This window comes from Oncorhynchus masou, chromosome 28 (genome assembly GCF_036934945.1).
Source record: "Oncorhynchus masou masou isolate Uvic2021 chromosome 28, UVic_Omas_1.1, whole genome shotgun sequence".
Lineage (NCBI taxonomy): Eukaryota > Metazoa > Chordata > Actinopteri > Salmoniformes > Salmonidae > Oncorhynchus > Oncorhynchus masou.
The window spans coordinates 58,571,488-58,596,487 of record NC_088239.1 but is presented as its reverse complement, the minus strand read 5'-3'; the positions used below and the strand labels follow the sequence as shown (position 1 = coordinate 58,596,487).

At 43.2% G+C, this 25,000-nt stretch overlaps 1 protein-coding gene across 9 annotated transcripts in view; it reads left to right on the top strand.

Moving 5' to 3' along the window:
- LOC135517968 (regulator of G-protein signaling 3-like) overlaps positions 1-25,000 on the top strand; it is a 206,482-nt gene that overhangs the window by 105,846 nt on the left and 75,636 nt on the right. The window contains exon 1 of one of the 9 annotated variants that reach the window (XM_064942719.1): positions 11,073-11,334. The exons of 7 other annotated variants lie outside the window; for them this stretch is intronic. In XM_064942719.1, the coding sequence (XP_064798791.1) occupies positions 11,320-11,334 (15 nt within the window). In that variant the 5' untranslated portion in view covers positions 11,073-11,319. Of the gene's footprint in view, positions 1-11,072; positions 11,335-17,555; positions 17,692-25,000 lie in introns of those variants that run through there. One more of the 9 variants, XM_064942720.1, reaches the window with a different exon arrangement.

Sequence of the window (25,000 nt, the reverse complement as noted above, 5' to 3'; positions counted from 1 at the left end):
GTGTGTGTGTGTCCACCCTACCTGCACTAACCTGCACTGTCTACCCTAATCCATTAGACTCATCAGACAGCAGAAATGAGTTTATGACAGTAATAAATATAACAGTTGGACAATGGATGAAGATACCCCAAACTTTTGTAATAAATATTTTACTGGCATGGAGAAATAATTAATAGAGTTTAGGGATTTTGGTGATAATTCAGGTATTCAATTCATTGTAAAATGTTGTTAACTTAGAATGCACTCATACATACATTTTGTAATGGTATCAGGTATTTTTTCAATATTTTGTTTTAAAATCAAGATAATTATATGTGCTGCATTTACATAAATACAAAGGGCGTATTTGCATATATTAATAACTTAACATAAATGGGTAGAACAGGGCTGCAACCACCAAAAACTTGCACTGTCTACCCTACCTGCATTGTCTACCCTACCTGTACACATTGCACTGTCTACCCTACCTGCATTGTCTACCCTACCTTTACTCACCTGCACTGTCTACCCTACCTGCACTCACTTGCACTGTCTACCCTACCTGCACTGTCTACCCTACCTGTACTTACCTGCACTGTCTACCCTACCTGCATCGTCTACCCTACCTGTACTCACCTGTACTGTCTACCCTACCTGTACTTACCTGCACTGTCTACCCTACCTGCATTGTCTACCCTACCTGTACTCCCCTGCACTGTCTACCCTACCTGTACTTACCTGCAATGTCTACCCTACCTGCATTGTCTACCCTACCTTTACTCACCTGCAATGTCCACCCTACCTGCACTCACCTTCACTGTCTACCCTACCTGTACTCACCTGCACTGTCTACCCTAACTGCACTCACCTGCACCCTCTACCCTACCAGTACTCACCTGCACTGTCTATCCTACCTGTACTTACCTGCACTGTGACCCTACCTGCATTGTCTACCCTACCTTTACTCACCTGCACTGTCTACCCTACCTGCACTCACCTGCACTGTCTACCCTACCTGTACTGTCTACCCTACCTGTACTCACCTGCACTGTCTACCCTACCTGTACTCACCTGCACTGTCCACCCTACCTGCTCTGTCTACCCTACCTGTGCTCACCTGCACTGTCTACCCTACCTGCTCTGTCTACCCTACCTGTGCTCACCTGCACTGTCTACCCTACCTGTACTCACCTGCACTGTCTACCCTACCTGCACTCACCTGCACTGTCTACCCTACCAGTACTCACCTGCACTGTCTATCCTACCTGCACTCACCTGCACTGTCTACCCTACCTGCATTGTCTACCCTACCTTTACTCACCTGCACTGTCTTCCCTACCTGTACTCACCTGCACTGTGTACCCTACCTGTACTCACCTGCACTGTCTACCCTACCTGCACTGTCTACCCTACCTGCACTCACCTGCACTGTCTACCCTACCTGTACGTACCTGCACTGTCTACCCTACCTGCATCGTCTACCCTACCTGTACTCACCTGTACTGTCTACCCTACCTGTACTTACCTGCACTGTCTACCCTACTTGCATTGTCTACCCTACCTGTACTCACCTGCACTGTCTACCCTACCTGCACTCACCTGCACTGTCTACCCTACCTGCACTCACGTGCACTGTCTACCCTACCTGTACTCACCTGCACTGTCTACCCTACCTGTACTCACCTGCACTGTCTACCCTACCTGTACTCACCTGCACTGTCTACCCTACCTGCACTCACCTGCACTGTCTACCCTGCTTGCACTCACCTGCACTGTCTACCCTACCTGTACTTACCTGCCCTGTCTACCCTACCTGCATCGTCTACCCTACCTGTACTCACCTGTACTGTCTACCCTACCTTTACTTACCTGCACTGTCTACCCTACCTGCATTGTCTACCCTACCTGTACTCACCTGCACTGTCTACCCTACCTGTACTCACCTGTACTGTCTACCCTACCTGTACTTACCTGCAATGTCTACCCTACCTGCATTGTCTACCCTACCTGCACTCACCTGCACTGTCTACGCCACCTGCACTCACCTGCACTGTCTACCCTACCTGTACTCACCTGCACTGTCTACCCTACCTGTACTCACCTGCACTGTCTACCCTACCTGTACTCACCTGCATTGTCTACCCTACCTGCTCTGTCTACCCTACTTGCACTCACCTGCACTGTCTACCCTACCTGTACTCACCTGCACTGTCTACCCTACCTGCTCTGTCTACCCTACCAGTACTCACCTGCACTGTCTACCCTACCTGTACTCACCTGCCCTGTCTACCCTACCTGTGCTCACCTGCACTGTCTACCCTACCTGTACTAACCTGCTCTGTCTACCCTACCAGTACTCACCTGCACTGTCTACCCTACCTGTGCTCACCTGCACTGTCTACCCTACCTGTACTCACCTGCTTTGTCTACCCTACCAGTACTCAACTGCACTGTCTATACTGCCTCATTAATTAATGTTGTTGTCATGGTCTGCTGCATAATTCAACAAGTGTGTCAATAGCAGTATATCCACGAAAAAAATGTACACGCTTATCTAGATTACTTTTATCAAAACATACTTTACATTATTTGCGAGATCAGATATAATATCACTATAATCCAAGTGTTCATTTTCAGAAGTTGATTTCCCTTCAGTGTATCTAATTTGTAAACATTTCAACTGTATTAATTATTACTATTTTTAATTCTAGAAAAAAATTAACACTCATCAAAATAAAGTTACCTTTCTTCTCTTTCTTGTGATGTAAGTGTCGAGACGGTGTGTTAAAATCTTTGACGAAGCGTCAGCGTTCTTATACATGCAACGGAAAGCCAACATAATCCGTTAACAGAAAAAAACAGCAGGTACAAACAAGAGTATGAAAGAGTTGCATGAGTAAAATGAAAGCAATCAATCCAGCGATATTTAATGACAAGTGGACCCCTCAAACACAGGAAACAGATCGCTGGAAAAGACAGATCCTCAGGTGGGTGGGGCATGTGCGTTGCTTGTGATAGCACACAGCCCAATTAGACAGTCCATAGCGTGGCTAGACAGTCAATAAGAGTATGGGCGGGAAACAATCCATACAGGAAGCAAAGACATTGTCTTCTCATTAAATAAATACTGTACAATTGGAAAACCTATTGATATTTCCATCAACAAATACACTGCTGTGTCCTTCCTTTACTTGATGGATTGTTGATAGCTCATTCGTGTTTCTCGTGTTACATCTGTACAATAGGTGTGTGTGTGTCTTGTGTGCCCCAGAAGTTATATAACTCCTAACCTTTGACCTGTAGCCTTATCATCAGTGGTGTTTACGGTATTCCCTGACAGGGAGCGAGAGAGCCCCTGGGAGGGAGGCTGTGCTGTGTATTCCTTAATGTTCTTCTATGGTTTCCACCATTGAATGCCCAGATCCCCTGCTAATTGGCGGGATGAGTCACAGACAGGACAGGAGCAAAGGAAATAATGCTGGTAGATTCTACGAACAAAACAAACTGGCAACAGACAAGCAGAGAACACAGGTATAAATACACAGGAGCTCCTAGTAGCCAGGGACTTTAATGCAGGGAAACTTAAATCCGTTTTACCAAATTTCTATCAGCATGTTAAAATGTGCAACCAGAGGAAAAGAAAATTCTGGACCACCTCAACTCCACACACAGAGACGCATACACAGCTCTCCCTCGCCCTCCATTTGACACATCTGACCATAATTCTATGCTCCTGATTCCTGCTTACAAGCAAAAATTTAAGCTGGAAGCACCAGTGACTAGATCAATAAAAAAAAGTGGTCAGATGAAGCAGATGCTAAGCTGCAGGACTGTTTTGCTAACACATACTGGAATATGTTCTGGGATTCTTCCGATGGCATTGAGGAGTACACCACATCAGTCAATGGCTTCATCAGTAAGTGCATCGATGACTTCATCCTCAGTGACCGTACGTACATAACCCAACCAGAAGCCATGGATTATAGGGAGCATCTGCACTGAGCTAAAGTCTAGAGCTGCCGCTTTCAAGGAGCAGGACACTAACCTGGAAGCTTATAAGAATTCCCGCTATGCCCTCCGACGAACCATTAATCAGGCCAAGCATCAATACATGACGAAGATCGAATCGTACTACACTGGCTCTGACGTTTGTCAGATGTGGCAGGGCTTGCAAACCATTACAGACTACAAAGGGAAGCACATCCGCGAGCTGCCCAGTGACATGAGCCTAAAAGACGAGATAAACTACTTCTATGCTCGCTTCGAGGCAAATAACACTGAAACATGCTAGGGAGAACCAGCTGTTCCGGGAGACTGTGTGATTACGCTCTCCACAGCCGATGTGAGTAAGACCTTAAAACAGGTTAACATTCACAAGGCCACAGGGCCAGCCGAATTGCCAGTATGTGTACTGCGAGCATGCGCTGACCAAATGGCAAGTGTCTTCACTGACATTTTCCCTGTCCGAGTCTGTAATACCAGGATGTTTTAAGCAGACCACCATAGTGCTTGTGCCCAAGAACACTAATGTAACCTGCCTAAATGACTACCGACTCGACCTGTTTGATGTAGCCATGAAGTGATTTAAAGGCAGGTCATGGCTCATGTCAACACCATTATCCCAGAAAACATAGACCCATTCCAATTTGCATACCACCCTAACAGATCCACAGATGATTCAATCTCTGTTGCACTCAACCCTGCCCTTTCCCACCTGGACAAACGGAACACCTACAGCGGGGAGAACATGTATTTGATACACTGCCGATTTTGCAGGTTTTCCTACTTACAAAGCATGTAGAGGTCTGTCATTTTTATCATAGGTACACTTCAACTGTGAGAGACAGAATCTAAAACAAAAATCAAGAAATCACATTGTATGATTTTTGAGTAATTAATTTGCATTTTATTGCATCACTGCCTGGTATGTTAACTGCTCAGCCTCCGACCGCAAGGCACTACAGAGGGTAGTGTGAATGGCTCAGTACATCCCCGGGGCCAAGCTTCCTGCCATCCAGGACCTCTATAGCAGCCTGTGTCAGAGGAAGGCCCTTAAAATTGTCAAAGTCTCCAGCCAACCTAGTCATAGACTGTTCTCTCTGCTACCGCACGGCAAGCAGTACCGGAGTGCCAAATCTAGGTCCAAGAGCCTTCTAAACAGCTTCTACCCCCAAGCCATAAGACTCCTGAATATCTAAACAAATGTCGACACAGACTATTTACAATTCCCCCCCACCCCTCTTTTATACCACTGCTTCTCTCTGTTGTTATCATCTATGTATAGTCACTTTAATAACTCTACCTACATGTACATACTACCTCAACTAACGGTACCCCCCTGTATATAGTCTCGCTATTGTTATTTTACTGCTGCTCTTAATTACTTGTTACTTTTATTATAATTCTTCTGAAATTAAGGGTTAGCAAAAATAGCATTTTGAATGGGACTGAATTGTGTGTCCCACAAGGTTAGTTATACAATGCATGTGTGTGCGTGTGCGTGTGCGTGTGCGTGTGCGTGTGTGTGTGTGTGTGTGTGTGTGTGTGTGTGTGTGTGTGTGTGAGGGAAAAACTTATCACAAGACCTACTGTAGGTAAATTAGACCCGTCATCGGTCTTGTAGTAAAATCAATGTGTTGTATGGTGATTAGGTCAAATGGATAATTAGAGTCTGAACATTCCTCTATGCTTACATTGGAATCTTTTTAGTATAACCATTCCATTTGCTTGAGTGGACCCTAAGGGGCATTCAGTAATACACATCCAATCATGGCAATATTAGTTCAATTTTAATCAGGATAATGTATTGGTTTAATTTTAGGTAAACGTATGCAGTTATGAGAATTGAAACACTCTAAGGGTAATGAATAGATATTTAATCATAATAAAGCTTTTGTGATGATAAGAAATCGCAAATATGGTTTAATATGGCTTAAAGTCTTAATATGGCTTGTGGTCTATGCCTTTGTGCTCTCTTAGGGAACTTTAACAGGATGTTGTTAGAAATTAAAGGTTTTCAGGGAGGTCAGACCATGCATCATGTGTGCATATGCACGTGGTTGTGTGTGTGTGTGTGTTCATTCCCTTGTGTTGTTACATTTAGAGGTCTAAGGGAACAAAGCAACCTTTGGGTAATTGGGTGAGCCAGGACAAAGCAAACCCTACATGTGACTCATAGACAGGGTATTGACATGGGATGTCAAGGTTTCACTCTTGCAGTTGCCAAATCTGAACCGCGAGAGTTTCTCCACTTGGCCATACAGTTAGCGACCAGGGTGGTGTTATGGTCAGTGTTTTGGAGGAACTCAAAACTCCCCCTCTGACAGAACCTGACTCAGAGCTGACCACAGGTTCCAAAAGCTGAACCAGCACAATGTGATTTGAAATAAACACAGCTTTCATTTCATTACTAACTCAACACTATAAGCCCCAAATTAGTTGATGATTTCACTTCAGCCTAATAAATACATGATCCCTCTCAGCTTGTCTTGGTGGTGGAAGACATTTTCTACGGTATGCTGCTCCAAATGTGTCAAAAATGCTCTTATATTCTGACTTTGGAGTATTTTCTATCACTAGTTCTTAAGTACATTAACAAAGGCCTGGGAGAGTGCCTTTTGTGGAGCTTGTCAGTAGCAGTTACCAGTTGCACTGTAAGCTTTGATTTGATTTAAAGCTGAATTGGGTGATATAATCTTTGTTTGAGAGGGAAAGAGGGAGAAAGAAATAGAGAGACAGAGCGAGAGAAACAGAGAGAGAATGAGAGAGACAGAGTTCCTCTTTAATTAGTGTTGCATTTCCCATAATGTCAGAAACAGCGTTTCTCCTCTGATGTACAGTATTTGCGGGTAAATTCTCACTCTGCTGAACCGGAGTGAGAATCAATGCACTCTTGAGAAAAGGAGCTCTGAGTTAAACACTGAAGTAAAGTAAAACTGACTTTACCTTACCTGTGTACGAGTATGCAAACGGCTACTAAATGCAAATAGTCAACCGGGTCACCGTCATTTCCCGTTCTTCTGCATGGTCACAGTGCTGATGTTGACAATTGTCCCCGTTTCACTGGCACTCAGCGGCATTGAAAGCAGATTTTTTATTTATTTTCGAGACAAATGAAGTTTGTTGATGAGATATCTCCACTTGAGCCAGGATTTCCCTCCAAACCCCTTGTGAAAGACTGGGGGATAATAGTTGGAGGCCGTTTGCTGGCTTTGTGTGCGTACGGTCTAAATGTACTTTCATTGTTTGGTTTGTTCAAAGTTTGAGCTTGAGGGCTGAATTTGCAGGTAATGTCAAATATTGTGTAGTGAATAGTCACCATGGTCACCAATTCTTCTGAGTTTATTTTCTAAGTGCAGCTTGCTGGCTCCTCCTTTGTTTACGGGCTACATCAATTTTCACTATTGTTAACCAAATGTATGTTTTTGCTAATGTTGTTGTATAGTGTGGTAACCATGTGCCACATTGGTTCTAGTTAATTCGGTCATTCTAGGTATTGTTAAAAAGAGTTTCCTTTCTCCGATGGTATCCCTGTCATGCTTAGTCGCTTCTTAGTAAGTGGGGCAGGACTGTCCGGGACAATGCATTCCGTTGCTGCTGTAAGCATGTGAACTAGAGATGCAACTACGTGGTTGTAGCCACCTCCACCGCCAAGTTCCAGGAATCCTAGTACTATTACTGTAGTCTGGTATTTAGGGGAGATAGTTATGTCCCCTGACTGTCTCAATGTCCTCTCCCTAACCACCATGCAGTCAGCCCTCACACACACCACGGGATTCTGCTACCTTACATAACACACACACAACGCTTCTATTCCTAGCCAGGCCACTTTTCTCCCTCAATGCATGATTGTCACATGGACAGAAGTATGGATGTGTGTACACGTACGTACACACACACACACACACACACACACACACACACACACACACACACACACACACACACACACACACACACACACGTACACACACACGTACACAGACACACACACACACACACAAAACACAACTCCCGAGTGGATGGTCATACAGCACATAAGCCTATGATCTCATCCTGCTGTATGCTTCCAGTACTATCTGTGAACAGGCTGCATTAGCCAGAGAGCTGCTGGAAAAGTACATTTGTTCAGCTGAACACACACACTAGCATGCATGCACTTTCTCACTCACACTCTCCAACCAGCATCTGCTGCTCAACGAGCTAATCTAGGTTGTCCTGTGGAGCAGAAACAGATAGCTAGACAGCCGAGTGTTTTCTAGTGGATCTAAGTGCTAAGCTAGGGTACGGTTGTATACCGCAACACACAGGGGAGCCTCAGACAGGGCCTAGCCTTCACCTCGCCAGGAGAGATACTTAATGTTTCAGATGTCTAATGGACGAAGGATGTCTGCTGGGCCTCAGAGACCGCCGAGACTGTCTTTGACTGTCTGACTCTCATGTCAAATGTGTGATGTTCCTTTTTTGGATGTAGAGGTGGGTGGTTTATAGGGAAGATCTTGCTTGTTTTCCAGGCAGCTGTGACGTAAGTTTGACGGTACATTTTTTATAGCCACATGACTTGTATGACGTTAGCATGACCTTGCATGGTGTTTACTCACCTCCCTTCCTCTCTCCTCCCCTCCCTTCCTCACTACTCTCCTCCTTTCATCCGAATTCATGAAGACTGGATCACATCTCTTCACCCTGAGGTTATGAGGGGTATAATGGAATCAACTGTTCTCTGTAACACACTATAAAGTACTCAACAAATGCACACAGACAGTCATAACAAGTACAGTGCATTATAGGCAATGGGAAAGAGGAAGCACATTCCATTAGAAATTGTAAACCACAGTTTTAGTCTCTGAACTGTCTGGTTCATAGTCCATTTTCACCTGCCCGTGTGAGGGAAGAGAGGTGCTTAATTACCTGTCTCTGAGTCTTTGTCACACACATGCACTCACTCACTCGTACACATACACTTTTTGACCCCCCCCCCTCCATGGTGCATTGTGTCAGATCAGACATGGTGTGAATCCCATCTTTCTCCCATGCCTCCATCACACACCCTATTCTTTCAAGGTGATGTTTATCTGTCTCCATTGACTTCTGAATTGATCACAGTAATCTGGCAAAAGGGGGATACCTAGTGAGTTGTACAACTGAAAGCATTCAACTGAAATGTGTCTTCTGCATTTAACCCTCTCTGAATCAGAGCGGTGCTTGGGGCTGTCTTAATCAACATGCACGGCACCCGGGGAGCAGTTGTTTGGGAGTTATCTGCCTGGCACAGAATGACAGATTTATACTTTGTCCACTCGGGGATTCGATCCAGCAACCTTTCGATTACCGCCCTATGTTCCTACCCGCCAGGCTACCCGACGCTTTCTTTCAAAAAGCACACACACACACACACACACACACACACACACACACACACACACACACACACACACACACACACACACACACACACACACACACACACACACACACACACACACACACACACACACACACACACACACACACACACACACACACACGATGTCTCACTCCATCAATGTGTGTGTGCGTGTATACCTACATGAGTACGTGCGTGTGTGTCTTTTTTGCACGGCGGTGATATCCATCACGTCCTAGGATCAATTCCCCAGCCGTGCTTTAAACTTTCATGAAATCTCTTTGATGGATCGTGTTTTGCTTTATTTCAGTTCAAAAAGCCCTTAACTATTTATAACTTATTCTGTTGTTATATAATGCACTGGCATACATATACAGTATATCAAGGCTTTGTATAAAAACGATTGGACCAGATCCTAAGACGCTATATTATGCATTTAAATGATTCACATTCTTGGGTTAGGGTCATTAGAATTTCTCCACAGAGGCACAGCATGCAATGCTTAGGATAATAGTTTATTTTGGGACACATGACACGTTATTCCACTTTTCTATGACATGGATGTACGTACTGTATGTGGAACGTCTATGACAACGTGTGGAATGGTCCTTTCGCTCTATCCTAGATGAGACTTCATAGATGTCTCCATATATTTTGATCTAAAACTACAAATGAAAAACAAATGTGGAGTTTCGAGGTTTTCTTCCGACAGCGATGATAGGTTGTATTTTATTATGCTATTCACTAGATAGAGAAAGTAGTTTTCTGGGTTTGCGTAAGCAGTTAAACTAGAGCTTGAGGGAATTGAATGGCCCTTCAAACCTGATCATTTGGAAGTCATATGGGCTACAAATAGATTAGATTAGCTGTACAAGAATATGTGTATAGAGGAAGTGTAAAACAATGTGACACTTCACTCTGAGGCACTGCTAGGTCATGGGATGGGAAGGGAGTCAAAGCTAGTGTTTTGTATGTTTGTGTGCGCGTATTTTGTGTGTTTGTGAACATGATTGTTTATGTGTGTGTATCCTTTACCTGTGTGTGTGTCTTCGTAGTTGAAAAGGTGTGGAATACAGGGCTCTTTTGCATCCCAGATCTTGCACCTCTTTGATAAGCTTTGATTCATTGCTTTGATTCATGGCTGGGCTGGGGTCTAAAAATAGGAGGTGGGAAAAGAGGGAGGGAGGGAGATAGAGGTACGGGACTGCACAGCATGGCATCATGGGCCTCCAGAGACACACTAACACATGGATACAGCTCCCTTCACCCTCCTTCCCATCAACTCATGAACCTTTCTTTTTCTCTCTCCCTCATTCTCATTCTCTCTCACTCTCCATCTCTCTATGTCTCTGTGTACACTATCAACTACTTCCACCAGTATCAACTATGTATCCTCTTTCTCCTGCTGTTCTCTCATCTTTTTCCCTCGCCTTTCTCTCCTTCCTTCCTTCCTTCCTTCCTTCCTTCCTTCCTTCCTTCCTTCCTTCCTTCCTTCCTTCCTTCCTTCCTTCCTTCCTTCCTTCCTCCCCTCTCTCCTTCCTTCCTTCCTTCCTTCCTTCCTTCCTTCCTTCCTTCCTTCCTTCCTCCCTCTTTCCCTAACCCCTCATAGCTCCCCCTCCTCCTCCCCTCTCTTCCCTCTCCTCTTCCCCAGCGCTAGTGTTGCACGTTGGCAAACACATAAGAACCACACGGTGAGAGAGGCAGGACTGCACAACATTCAGTCAGAAATAGAGAGAGAGATATAAACAGAGAAAAGAGGGAACATAGAGACAGTGAGAGACAAAGAGAAGGATAGACAGCAGAGAGAGAAACAAATCACTACAGCATTTTTCACACCTGGATTCTCTGTCCTCTTTCGCTACTATCCTGTGTGTGTGTGTGTGTGTGTGTGTGTGCTCTTGCACCCCGCACTGGCAGAACTCGTACATATTCACACACACACTCGGAACATCCAGATGCCTGTCTCTAAGGTACTGTATACACTCTTTGTGCTTCCTATTTCTCAGGTCAGGTACCATACACCTGCAGGTCTGTGTTTTGGTAGTGTTAGCAGAGATTAAAGTTATGGTGTGTGTGTAGCGTTCCAGAATGTCTCTGCATTATATTATTTTTGCATGTTTCAGCTGCTAACGTATTTCTAACACTTTTCTGATGCTTTATTGACACTTCTGGTTCTCTTTTTGGATTTCTAAGATACCTTTTTAGTTACAGTATATAAAGTAGTTGATGCTATGTTTCAATGCTATGTCACAATGTAATCATTGTACTTGGCTTCACTGCTGGTTGGCTATCAAATTCCTCTTCTCATTATAGGATGTTTTACATTTTTATGGTACCAAATTTATTTAACATAATATCTGCACACAATTTTTGTGGACCAAATATAACATTTCTCTCTCTTTGAAAGGAAGGTAACTGCCCACTATTTAGTAGTGGAATGGCATGTATGTACGTGCAGTGTATGTGATTGAGTCGCTGCTGAAGGTGCTGTCAATTGCAGCAGTGGTGTAGCACAGTAGTTGGTTAGCTTATCCCCACTACACAGAGCAGCTGGTCATGCAAAGCATAGCAGGTGAATGTGAATGAGAGAAATAGACTGTTCACCATAGTGTCAAATGAAGAAATGTTATCTGTGTGTGAGACAGAAAGAGTTCAATAGTGTTTGTTTGTGGTCTGGGTTTGTGAGAGAAAGAGAAGTAGAAAAGGAGGGAAAGAGATAGTGTGTGTGTGCGTGTGTGTTTGCGTGTGTGTGTTTGCATGTGTGTGCGCTTGCTTGTGTATGTGTACAATTTTTACACAGTATTTTTATGAGGAATTGTTATGATTCCCAGGGGCCAGTTTTTCAGAAGTTATCTATAAAATTAGATTAAATGTTAGGATTCAACATTTTCTCCTTCATTTTCACCTTCAAATTTCACCTTCAATCAGGATTAAATGATGTTTTTGTGTTTTTCAAAACTCAAAGGTGGTGATTATGAAAGTTTTGATACAGAAAGTCTGGATTATCTCACCGGAAATGTGGTACCTTTAGGTATCTTTATTCATGTAGTTTACTCATCTCTGTTTGCCTTTGACATTGTAGAAGTAGTACCACAACTTATCCAGTAGATGGCAAGGTGTAGGCCTGTTCAAGCACTACATTTGACATTTTAGGCATTTAGCAGAAACTTAGCAAACATAGATATTGCTAGAAAAGAAGAAAGATTATTAGTGAAGCGATAGTTAATGCATTTGAGGATTCCAGAATACCGCACAACACAGGCCAGGGTTATTCAAGTCTACCTGATAATTCATTGCACCCACCTGGCATCCCAGGTCTGAAGCAGTCCCTGATTAGAGGGGAATCATTTAAAAAGCAGTGGAATTGGCTTCAAACACTACTGCACAGACACAGGCAGACACCGACACACATGCAGGCACACAGTTACAGAAGCACAAAATGCCCCCCACACAGACAATTTCGTTGGTCCCACTCACTGTCACAGTCAGGTTACGTTGGAGCTTAGAGCCTCTCCTGCCTCAGTGTGCTCTATCATCTGAAGCTGTTAAGACAAAAAGCACCTGAGATAAGACAAGAGAGAGAGAGGAGGGAGAGGGAGCAATGTTCCATAAAGCACAGCCAAGCACACTGAGCAGTGAATAAACTTAAGGGGTTACGATCAGCTGTTGGGATCAGCTTTTATTCAGTTGTTTGCTATTATACTGTACACAGACATGCTCTTTATTAGGTTCTATTGTACATCTGCTAGCTGCATGTTGTTCTCTGTTTGGTGCCCTGTTTCTGGTCTCATGACTTGTCTCATGGGGAGGAAAGAGAGAGAGAAAGCGAGAAAGGAGTTGGGGGGGGGGGAGGAGAGAGAGAGAGAGAGAGAGAGAGAGAGAGAGAGAGAGAGAGAGAGAGAGAGAGAGAGAGAGAGAGAGAGAGAGAGAGAGAGAGAGAGAGAGAGAGAGAGAGAGAGAGAGAGAGAGAGAGAGAGAGAGAGAGAGAGAGAGAGAGAGAGAGAGAGAGAGAGAGAGAGAGAGAGAGAGAGAGAGAGAGAGAGAGAGAGAGAGAGAGAGAGAGAGAGAGAGAGAGAGAGAGAGAGAGAGAGAGAGAGAGAGATTCTATGTAATTGAATAATCCATAGAATTTAACCACTTCTGGGAAAATTGGAACATACTAAACAAACATTAAACACAAACTGTCTATCCAAGATAGCCATATATAGCCCTACCAGAAGAACCCACTGAATTCTCCAATTACATTTGAAAATAGTTTTTATATATAACTATTAGGTACAGTGCATATGGAAAGTATTCAGACCCCTTGATTTTTTTCATATTCTGTTACATTACAGCCTTATTCTAAAATGGAATAAATAAAACAATTCTCATCAGTCTACACACAGTACCCCATAATGACAAAGTGAAAACAGGTTTTATTTTATTCAGCACTTTTTGGGGCAAAACAGATATACCTTATTTACATTAGCATTCAGACACTCGAAATGGAGGTTTCCATTGATCATCCTTGAGATGTTTCTACACCTTGATTGGTGTCCACCTGTGGTAAATTAAATTGATTGGACATGATTTGGAAAGCCACACACCGTTCTATATAACGTCCCATAGTTGACAGTGCATGTCAGAGCAAAAAAACAAGCCATGAGGTTGAAGGAATTGTCCATAGAGCTCCGAGACAGAATTGTGTCGAGGCACAGATCAGGGGAACCAAAATATTTCTGCAGCAATGAAGGTCCCCAAGAACAGTGGCCTCCATAATTCTTAAATGGAAGAAGTTTGGAACCAACAAGACTCCCCTTAGAGCTGGCTGCCTGGCCAAACGGAGCAATCGGGGAGAAGGGCCTTGTTCAGGGAAGTGAACAAGAACCCAATGGTCACTCTGACAGAGCTCCAGAGTTCCTCTGGAGATGGGTGAACCTTCCAAAAGGACAACCATCTCTGCAGCACTCCACCAATCAGACGGAACCCACTCCTCAGTAAAAGGCACATGACAGCCAGCTTGGAGTTTGCTAAAAAGGCACCTAGAGGACTCAGCATGGATTCTCCAGTCTGATGAAACCAAGATAGAACTCTTTGGCATGTATTCCAAGCATCACGTCAGGAGGAAATATGGCACCATCCCTAAGGTGGAGCATGGTGCTGAAAATAATAATGCTGTGGGAATGTTTTTCAGCTGCAGGGACTGGGAGACTAGTCAGGATCAAGGGAAAGATGAATGGAGCAGAGTACAGAGAGATCCTTGATGAAAACCTGCTCCAAAGCCCTCAGGACCTCAGACTGGGGTTCTACAGCTGCAACATCGACAGCATCCTGACCGGTTGCATCCCCACCTGGTATGGCAACTGCTCGGCATCTGACTATAAGGCGCTCCAGAGGATAGTGCATACGGCCCAGTCCATCACTGGTGCGAATCTGCCATCCAGTACCAATATAGTAGGTGGTGTCAGAGGAAGGCCCCAAAAAATGTCAAAGACTCCAGCCACCCAAGTAACTATTCTCTCTGCTACCGCATGGCAAGCAGTACAGGGGCACCCAGTCTAGGTCCATAATACTGCTGAACAGTTAATCAAATGGCCATGTGGACTATTTACATTGACACCCCCCCCCTTTGTTATTACACTGCTGCTACTCCCTGTTTATTATCTATGTATAGTCACTTCACCCCTACCTACAGTGCATATACAAATGACCTCGACTGACCTGTACCCCCACACATTGACTCGGTATTGTTATTTTATTGTGTTACTTATTATTTACATTTTTACTTTAGTTCATTTAGTAAATATTTTCTTAACTATTTATTCAACTGCATTGTTCGTTAAAGGCTTGTAAGTAAGCATTTCACTGTAAGGTCTACACTGGTTGTTTTTGGCGCATGTGACAAATGCCATTTGATTTTGATTTGATGTGGTGTACTCCTCAATGCCATCGGAAGATTCCCGGAACATATTCCAGTCTGTGCTGCAGAACAGTCCTGTAGCTTAGCATCTGCGTCATCTGAACACTTCTTTATGGACCGAGTCACTGGTGCTTCCTGCTTTAGTTTTTGCTTGTAAGCAGGAATCAGGAGGATAGAATTATGGTCAGATTTGCCAAATGGAGGGTAAGGGAGAGCTTTGTACGCGTCTCTGTGTGTGGAGTAAAGGTTGACTAGAGTTTTTTTCCCCTCTGGTTGCACATTTAACATGCTGGTAGAAATTTGGTAAAACTGATTTAAATTTCCCTACATTAAGGTCCCCGGCCACTAGGAGCGCCCCCTCCGGATGAGCATTTCCTGTTTGCTTATGGCCTTATACAGATCATTGAGTGCGGTTTAAGTGCCAGCATTGGTTTGTGGTGGTAAATAGACAGCAACAAAAAATATAGATGGAAACTCTCTTGGTAAATAGTGTGGTCAACAGCTTATCATGAGATACTCTACCTCGGGCGAGCAAAACCTCAAATCTTCCTTATTAGATTTCATGTACCAGCTGTTTTTTTATTTTTACAAATATACACAAACCGCCACCCCTTGTCTTACCGGAGGCGGCTGTTCTATCTTGCCGATGCAGCATAAACCACGCCAGCAGTATGTCCCGATGTGATCGTAGCTCGTCTATTTTGTTATCCAATGATTGTACGTTGGCTAATATGACTGATGGTAGAGGTAGATTACCTACTCGCCGTCTGCTCCTTACAAGGCACCCCACCTACATCCTCGATATCTCCATCTCTTTCTCCTGCCAATGACGGGGATAAGGGTCTTGTCGGGTGTCTGAAGTAAATCCTTCACGTCCGACTCGTTATTGAAAAATCTTCGTCAATTACGAGGTGAGTAACCGCTGTCCTGATATCTAGAAGCTCTTTTCGGTCATAAAAGACAAAATAAGTTACAAATAACACGAAAAAACACACAAAATTCACAATTGGTTAGGAGGCCATAAAACGGCAGCCACCTCCTCCGGCGCCATTCTATGGTTGTGATGTCTGGGGTCCGGTCACTAATGAAGAATTCGCAACACCTGCTAATGATCTAAATCCAGAAAGGAGCTGCTAAACTGTGAACCACTGCAAAGGAAGTGATTGTCTAACCTTCTGTAAAAAAGCCATCACCTATAGAGAGATGAAGACAGGCTATGTGCCCACTGCGCTGCACTTCCTAACTTCCTGCCAAATGAATGATCATTCTGGAGATGCATATTTCCCTCAGATTACACAGACCAGACCCATAAAGAATTCCAAAACAAATCCAGTTTAGATAAACTCCCATATCTATTAGGTGAAATGCCACAGTGTGTCATCACAGCAACAATATGTGTGACTTGTTGCAACAAGAAAAGGGCAACCAGTGAAGCACAAACACTATTGTAAACAAACTATATTTAACTGTACATTTATTTTCCCTTTTGTACTTGAACTATTTTACAACACATTTATTTTCCCTTTTGTACCTGAAACATTTTACAACACTATACATAGCCAGTAATATAACATTTGAAATATGATTATTTTGAAACTTTTGTCAGTATAATGTTTACTGTTTATTTAGATTAGTTTATTTCACTTATGTTAGTTATCTATTCCACTTGATTTGGCAGTGTAAACATGTTTCCCATGCCAATAAATAACGGTAATGAGAGAGAGAGAGAGAGTGAGAGAGAGAGGTTTCCCCTGCTTCTCTCTCCCTTTGCCCTGGTATATATTGTTTTTCCCATGTCCATGTCTCAGAGACACTGTGTGTGTGTACATCTGCCTAACGCCTGTGTATTGTATTTTTCTGCCTTTCATGGTTAAGTAAAATCAAAGCTACTGTATGTGTATGTGTGTGTTACAAACGTTGGGGGCGGTAGACTGATGAATGCTAATGGCTCTGTGTGTCCCGTGGGACATGGCAACTGTACACAGCGCCTTGATGTCTTGACCAGGGATGGGCTCGGGGGGGGGGGGGGGGGGGGCTCTAATGGGTGTACACACATAGACACACATACACTTCTTCCTCTCCCCAGTCCTCTCTTCCTCTTTCTTTAGCTCCTCCCCCTCCTCCCTCTATCTCTTGTTGTGGTTGCACTGCTGGATGGGAGTCTCCCTGCAAATCCCACAGGGCATTCTCTCTCTCTCCCTCTTGCTCTCTCTCTCCTTCGCTCCGTTCAGCTCAGAAACAGAAGCGCAGTTCCTGCACTCCTCTAATTCACACAGCTGTGGAGCACAACACACACACACACTCACCCTGACACACACACCGCTGGCCGTTTGACAGAGAGGAGAGTGGGCCACTTTACCAGGGATGTGAAGGAGGAGTGACTGTCTCTGTTTATTGGACTATAACTGGGGATCTCTCACTACAGGTGAAGTCTATAAGGATATACCATCTCCATTTTCACACCCACCCACACACTTTATAGGTGTCTGTAGTTTTTAATATATAGAGGGAAATACTTCAGTGTATTTATGAGCTAGCCTAATGTTGAACGCGTGGGGGTTGTTTTTGATAGTTTTTATTGCTGGTGTTCTTTGTTGTAGGAAGATAGGGAGTGGTTTAATTTGCCTTACCAAAGAAGCGAAAGAACGAAAGATAGAAAGATGAGCTGAGAGAAGGCAATGAACTCAGGCTCTTGGACTATGAGTTCAGGGCATCAGGTTTGGATGACCCGCATTTTATTATCTACTTTTATTTTGTCTTTGTTCTTTCTTTCTTTCTTTTTGTCTGTGTCAGAATAAGTTTGCTAAAATACAAAAATGATTCTCAGAGTATTTAAATGAGTTCAAATGCAGATAGAGAAATCAGGTTGTGATATGGTATGGCCTTCTCTTTCTCTGTACTGTTATCTGGGAATTCATCTGCATCGGCTCATCTCTCAAAGAGGATCGTCATCAGCTCACAGCTTCATGAACGTGTAAAGCCAGAGATCAGGACAAGTGAGAGAGAACAGAGAGATCATGGAGAAAGAGAGAACAGAGCAAAGAGAGAGGGAGAAAACAAGGAACACACTAGGGAGAGAAGGATACTTTTTTTGCACTGTTAAGATCTCACGTGTGTGTGTGTGTGTGTGTACATTGTGCGCATTAGCAACCAGTGATCACACATCTTCTGTCAACAGTTTTGCAGCATATTGCACAGGAATAGTTAATGATGTCACTAGGAAGTCATGAGGAACGTCTGTCAACACATTTGTCATGTGTTGCAATGAGGAGAGTATGACGGGGAGTTTACAAGTTTATCTATTGACCAGAGGGAAGCAGGAATATACAGTATATACCGTATATATATACACACTATTATTCTACAATGTAGAAAACAGTCAAAATAAATTAAAATCCTTAAATTAGTAGGTGTGTCTATACCTTTGACAGGTACTGTATGTCAAAGGTTTGGACACACCTACTCATTCAAGGGTTTTTATTTATTTTTACTATATTCTGTCTTGTAGAATAATAGTTAAGACTTCAAAACTATGAAATAACACACATTGAATCATGTAGTAACCAAAAAAGTCTTAACAAATTAAAATATATTTTATATTTGAGATTCTTCAAAGTAACCACCCTTTGCCTTGATGACAGCGTTGCACACTCTTGGAATTCTCTCAACCAGCTTCACCTGGAATGCTTTTTCAACAGTCTTGAAGGAGTTCCCACATTCCCAGAGTTACCTTTAAGGTAGTAGTTGTGGAATTGTTAGGATAAATTTACTCGTTGGTTACTACTGCATTGTCGTTGGTTACTACTGCACTACTGCATTGTCGGAACTAGAAGCACAAGCATTTCGCTACACTCGCATTAACATCTGCTAACCATGTGTATGTGACAAATACATTTGATTTGATTTTGACCTCTGCTGCAGAGGATAAGAACATTAGAGTTACCAGCCTCAGAAATTGCAGCCCAAGTAATTGCTTCACAGAGTTCAAGTAACAGATATCTCAACATCAACTGTTCAAAGGAGACTGCGTAAATCAGGCCTTCATGGTCGAATTGCTACAAAGAAACCACTACTAAAGGACACCATTACGAAGAAGGGACTTGCTTGGGCCAAGAAACACAAGCAATGGACATTAGACCAGTGGAAATCTGTCCTTTGATCTGATGAGTCCAAATTTGAGATTTTTGGTTCCAACTGCCGTGTTGTTGTGAGATGCAGAGTAGGTGAACGGATGATCTCTGAATGTGTGGTTCCTACCGTGAAGCATGGAGGAGGAGGTGTGATGGTGCTTTGCTGGTGACACTGTGCTTTGTTTAGAATTCAAGGCACACTTAACCAGCATTCTGTAGGGATACACCATCCCATCTGGTTTGTGCTTAGTGGGACTATCATATGTTTTTCAACAGGACAATGACCCAACACACCTCCAGGCTGTGTAAGGTCTATTTGACTAAGAAGGAGAGTGATGGAGTGCTGCATCAGATTATCTGGCCTCCACAATCACAGCTGACAGAATGCCAAGAGTGTGCAAAACTGTCATCAAGGCAAAGGGTGGCTACTTTGAAGAATCTAAAATCTAATTTTTGATTACCACATGATTCCATATTTGTAATTTCATAGTTTTGATGTCTTTATGATTATTCTACAATGTAGAAAACAGTAAAAAATTAAGAAGAACCCTTGAAGGAGTGGTACTGTACATGTGTACATGTATACTGTATGTACACATACACAGAAAAACACACTCACAAAAACACACTCACAATCCATACTTACCAACTTTCAAGATGGGTACAGATAAGTACAGAAACAGACACACATAAGTGGGCACAGCATGCGATAGCAAGAGATAGAGAGCTCTGAAAGAGAGGAGATACACACCCAGATGGGGTGTAAAGGAAATTAGGTCTGTTGTGTGGGACATTATTACATCTGCAGCGTTATCCATCAATCTTACCTCCCCCTCTCTTCTCCTCGCCCCCTCTCCCCTTCTCTCCCAAAACTCCTCTCTTCATCTCCCTCTGTCTCCCCCTGTCCTCTGTCCTCCTCGATCAATATCAATCGACACTCCCTTCTCTCTCTCTCTTTCTCCCTCTTTCCTTCATTCTGGCTGGTGTCATTGTGTTATGTGTCTGTGGATGAGAATATCAATGGCCTGTACACACAAACACACACTGCTGCTAGAAGAGACTGTCTAGGCAGTGTTGTAGGCTGTGTGTTCCTCACAGTCTGCCTGGCCCTCTGTTTAACGCTGAGGCCACCTGTGAGGCAGACACACAAATACATACACAAGATGTCTATCTCTCTGTGAGACACAGACATGAATGTGCAAGCACATGGACACACACACACACACACACACACAAATGCTGCAGCGGTCACATCGACTTTGCCCGGGGACGTCACACAGCTAGCCAGTTAGTCCCATAATCACATCACTGACATTCTCCCTCTGACCTTCCGCTGGGATTGATAATGTCTTGGAACATGAACCTTGACCCCCGGAGATGGGCTGTCATATAAAGTGCCCTTTATAATATAGGGACACAGACTGCTGGGGTGCTATTTTTTCGCTACTGTTCCATTTTTCATTCCCTCATCCAGGAAGGAGACGAGGAGGAGGTTGTTGGAAAAAAACAGGCCCCTTGTTGAGCTTAAATATTAATGAAAATAGACTTGCTTTTAATAAATCTTATACCCGATGCCCATAGGTCCCCATTGCTATTAAAGTGACTGATATTGTGTGGCTCCAGTGAGATATTGAGTGGACCGCTGTGTTTTCCTGTTTACTGCTATAACATCTCCCCCATGTCATATAATGGTGTTGTATATGACGTTCTTTACCTTCGCTCTCCATTTGCATAGGGGAAGATACCTCAAGGGACAAGCAAATGCAATCAACTAATAATAGAGCTGCAGCTACAAGACAGAGTACGCACATAGCGAGATAGGAGCAGCAACGAGCATATTGAGAAGAGTTATGAATCTCCTTCGATATGGCTAAACAACATTCGTTCTATTTATAGCTTAACCAACAGGAGTTCATTCGTGGGAACGCTGACATTTTTCATCCTGTTCTTCTTCTTTCGCTCGACGCCTTTTTTTGTCCGCCACGTCGTTCTGTCCATTCCTCTTCTCCATCGTTTTGCTCTTTCGCTTAACTTCATGGAGGGCCTTGACATGTAAACGATCATTGCCGCCTCATCCCTCTGTCCTTTGAGCGAGGGATGGGTGGGGAGGCTGGCCATGCATGTGATGTGGCCACTCAGTAATCCTCCTCGAGCCCTTTATCAACCGATAATGGTGTGATAGTGAGCAGTCACTGTAATCCACAAATACATACTCATAATTGCATGTCCTGAAGAGCTATTGCTTTAGCTTTGCTTGAAACATATGCACATTTAACCAAATAAGGAGAGATTGCAAGTTTAAAGGCTGGACCTCGAATGACCATCTAATGATGTCAATGAGAATGGTGCTAAGCAAGCAGATTGGGTTTGGAAGCTAAATGACCATCTAATGATGTAAATGAGAGTGGTGCTAAGTAAGCAGATTGGGTTTGGAAGCTAAATGACCATCTAATGATGTCAATGAGAGTGGTGCTAAGTAAGCAGATTGGGTTTGGAAGCTAAATGACCATCTAATGATGTCAATGAGAGTGGTGCTAAGTAAGCAGATTGGGTTTGGAAGCTAAATGACCATCTAATGATGTAAATGAGAGTGGTGCTAAGTGTGCAGATTGGGTTTGGAAGCTAAATGACCATCTAATGATGTCAATGAGAGTGGTGCTAAGTAAGCAGATTGGATTTGGAAGCTAAATGACCATCTATTGATGTAAATGAGAGTGGTGCTAAGTAAGCAGATTGGACTTGGAAGCTAAATGACCATCTAATGATGTAAATGAGAGTGGTGCGAAGTAAGCAGATTGGGTTTGGAAGCTAAATGACCATCTAATGATGTAAATGAGAGTGGTGCTAAGTAAGCAGATTGGATTTGGAAGCTAAATGACCATCTAATGATGTCAATGAGAGTGGTGCTAAGTAAGCAGATTGGATTTGGAAGCTAAATGACCATCTAATGATGTCAATGAGAGTGGTGCTAAGTAAGCAGATTGGGTTTGGAAGCTAAATGACCATCTAATGATGTCAATGAGAGTGGTGCTAAGTAAGCAGAATGGGTTTGGAAGCTAAATGACCATCTAATGATGTCAATGAGAGTGGTGCTAAGTAAGCAGAATGGGTTTGGAAGCTAAATGACCATCTAATGATGTCAATGAGAGTGGTGCTAAGTAAGCAGAATGGGTTTGGAAGCTAAATGACCATCTAATGATGTAAATGAGAGTGGTGCTAAGTAAGCAGATTGGGTTTGGAAGTTAAATGACCATCTAATGATGTAAATGAGAGTGGTGCTAAGTAAGCAGATTGGATTTGGAAGCTAAATGACCATCTAATGATGTAAATGAGAGTGGTGCTAAGTAAGCAGATTGGGTTTGGAAACTAAATGACCATCTAATGATGTAAATGAGAGTGGTGCTAAGTAAACAGATTAGGTTTGGAAGCTAAATGACCATCTAATGATGTCAATGAGAGTGGTGCTAAGTAAGCAGATTGGGTTTGGAAGCTAAATGACCATCTAATGATGTCAATGAGAGTGGTGATAAGTAAGCAGATTGGGTTTGGAAGCTAAATGACCATCTAATGATGTCAATGAGAGTGGTGCTAAGTAAGCAGATTGGGTTTGGAAGCTAAATGACCATCTAATGATGTAAATGAGAGTGGTGCTAAGTAAGCAGATTGGGTTTGGAAACTAAATGACCATCTAATGATGTCAATGAGAGTGGTGCTAAGTAAGCAGATTGGTTTGGAAGCTAAATGACCACATTTGTTTGCTGGATGTCCTCTGTTCCTGGAATGGTTGATTTGATATTTCACATTAAAGCAATAATGTGTCTGTTTAGTGTGTTTGTGTTAGTAGGAGAGGCAGGAGGTAGGGGTGGGGGGTTACCTCCACCGTGCTGCCTAAAGATCTCCACCCTTTGCTCTTTGGGCCACTCCATACACTGTTGTGGTTTGAGGGGCCGATTGGTGTGAGGGCCACGTTTGTGTCTTTGTCGCTGTGTGTAGTAGCACTGTTCACACAGCAGTCCCACAGCAAAGCTAATGTTCCTTAACCTATCACATTTGATGCGGAGCTGTGTGTTTGTGTGTGTGTTTGTGTGTGTGTGTTTGTGTGCATGCTTGCGTGTGCATGTGTGGTTTCGAGATGAATCCGCCTCTTAGTGATCTCTCAGAGGGCCACTAATATGCTCTCTAATGCATCCTGCTTCTACGGCAGATGAGACATGAGGACCACATGATAACACAATGGTGTGTTAACCACATACCAGCCCCATTTAGAGGGAGGTGAGGACATGATTTCTATTAACTAGACACAACCCCCTTCAGAGAAAGGTGACTTATGAGAACATTGGGTATATTGACACATAGCAACCCTAATTCTCAGAGATGTGACATATGATGACATTGGTGTGTTAGCTAAACACACACACACACCTTTCAGAGATTGAGAAAATGAGGACACGGGTGATTTGACACATCATAGCTTAAGAGGACACACTGTTCTGTTCTATATCATAATTACACTTAGGTTGGAGTCATTAAAACTTGTTTTTCAACCACTCCACAAAGTTCTTGTTAACAAACTATAGTTTTGGCAAGTTGGCTAGGACATCTACTTTGTGCATGACACAAGTCATTTTTCCAACAACTGTTTACAGACAGATGATTTCACAATTCCAGTGGGTCAGAAGTTTACATACACAAAGTTGACTGTGCCTTCAAACAGCTTGGAAAATTCCAGAAAAATATGTCATGGCTTTGGAAGCTTCTGATAGGCTAATTGACATAATTTGAGTCAATTGGAGGTGTACCTGTGGATATATTTCAAGGCCTACCTTCAAACTCAGTGCCTCATTTCTTGACATCATGGGAAAATCAAAAGAAATCAGCCAAGATCTCAGAAAAATATTGTAGACCTCCACAAGTCTGGTTCATCCTTGGGAACAATTTCCAAATGCCTGAAGATACCACATTCATCTGTACAAACAATAGTACGCAAGTATAAACACCATGGGACCATGCAGCCATCATACCGCTCAGGAAGGAGACGTGTTCTGTCTCCTAGAGATGAAAAAAGTGCAAATCAATCCCAGAACAACAGCAAAGGACCTTGTGAAGATGCTGGAGGAAACAGGAACAAAAATATCTATATCCATAGTAAAACGAGTCCTATATCGACATAACCTGAAAGGCCGCTCAGCAAGGAAGAAGCCACTGCTCCAAAACCGCCATAAAAAGACAGACTAGGGTTTGCAACTGCACATGGGGACAAAGATCGTACTTTTTAGAGAAATGTCCTCTGGTCTGATGAAACAAAAATAGAACTGTTTGGCCATAATGACCATCGAAGGAAAAAGGGGGAGGCTTGCAAGCCAAAGAACACCATCCCAACTGTGAAGCACGGAGGTGGCAGCATCATGATGTGGGGGTGCTTTGCTGCAGGATGAACTGGTGAGCTTCACAAAATAAATGGCATCATGAGAAAGTAAAATTACGTGGATGTACTGAAGCAACATCTCAAGACATCAGTCAGGAAGTTGAAGCTGGGCAGTTGAAACTAATCACTAATCTTATCTAAAATGACTGGGTGGTTGAAAGCTAATCACTAATCTTATC